The 332-nt window shown below is 33.7% G+C and overlaps 1 protein-coding gene across 1 annotated transcript in view; it reads left to right on the top strand.

The window, feature by feature from the left end:
- Window positions 1–332, top strand: part of LOC119594028 (thiopurine S-methyltransferase-like) — a 5,910-nt gene that overhangs the window by 2,486 nt on the left and 3,092 nt on the right. The window contains exon 4 of the mRNA XM_037943056.1: window positions 184–310. Coding sequence (XP_037798984.1) covers window positions 184–310 — 127 coding nt within the window. The remainder of the gene's footprint in view (window positions 1–183; window positions 311–332) is intronic.

Raw genomic sequence — 332 nt, 5'->3', positions numbered from 1 at the left:
CCCAACCATATTTATAATAAATGTTTTGTGAAAAGGATGTAACAAAATTCTGTACATTAATAATTCCTGTATTTTATGATAATGAGAATATATCCATCACTAGTAGATATTACCAGAAAGAATGAATTAATGCTAGAGAATTTTTGCATTGCCTTGAAGTTAAAGTATGAATAAATAATGCAGGCTGTATGACCGTGGAAACACTGTTGTGGGAATTGAGTGCGCTGAGAAGGTGGTGAAAAACTTCTATGAGACCTACCCTGACCTCAAACATACCATCCATGACCTGCCTTATGGTAAAGTCTACAAGGTAAGATTTGATTATAATGATG

Source organism: Penaeus monodon, chromosome 33, assembly GCF_015228065.2.
Source record: "Penaeus monodon isolate SGIC_2016 chromosome 33, NSTDA_Pmon_1, whole genome shotgun sequence".
NCBI lineage: Eukaryota > Metazoa > Arthropoda > Malacostraca > Decapoda > Penaeidae > Penaeus > Penaeus monodon.
The sequence above is the reverse complement of the archived record's forward strand: the minus strand, read 5'-3'. Positions and strand labels throughout refer to the sequence as shown.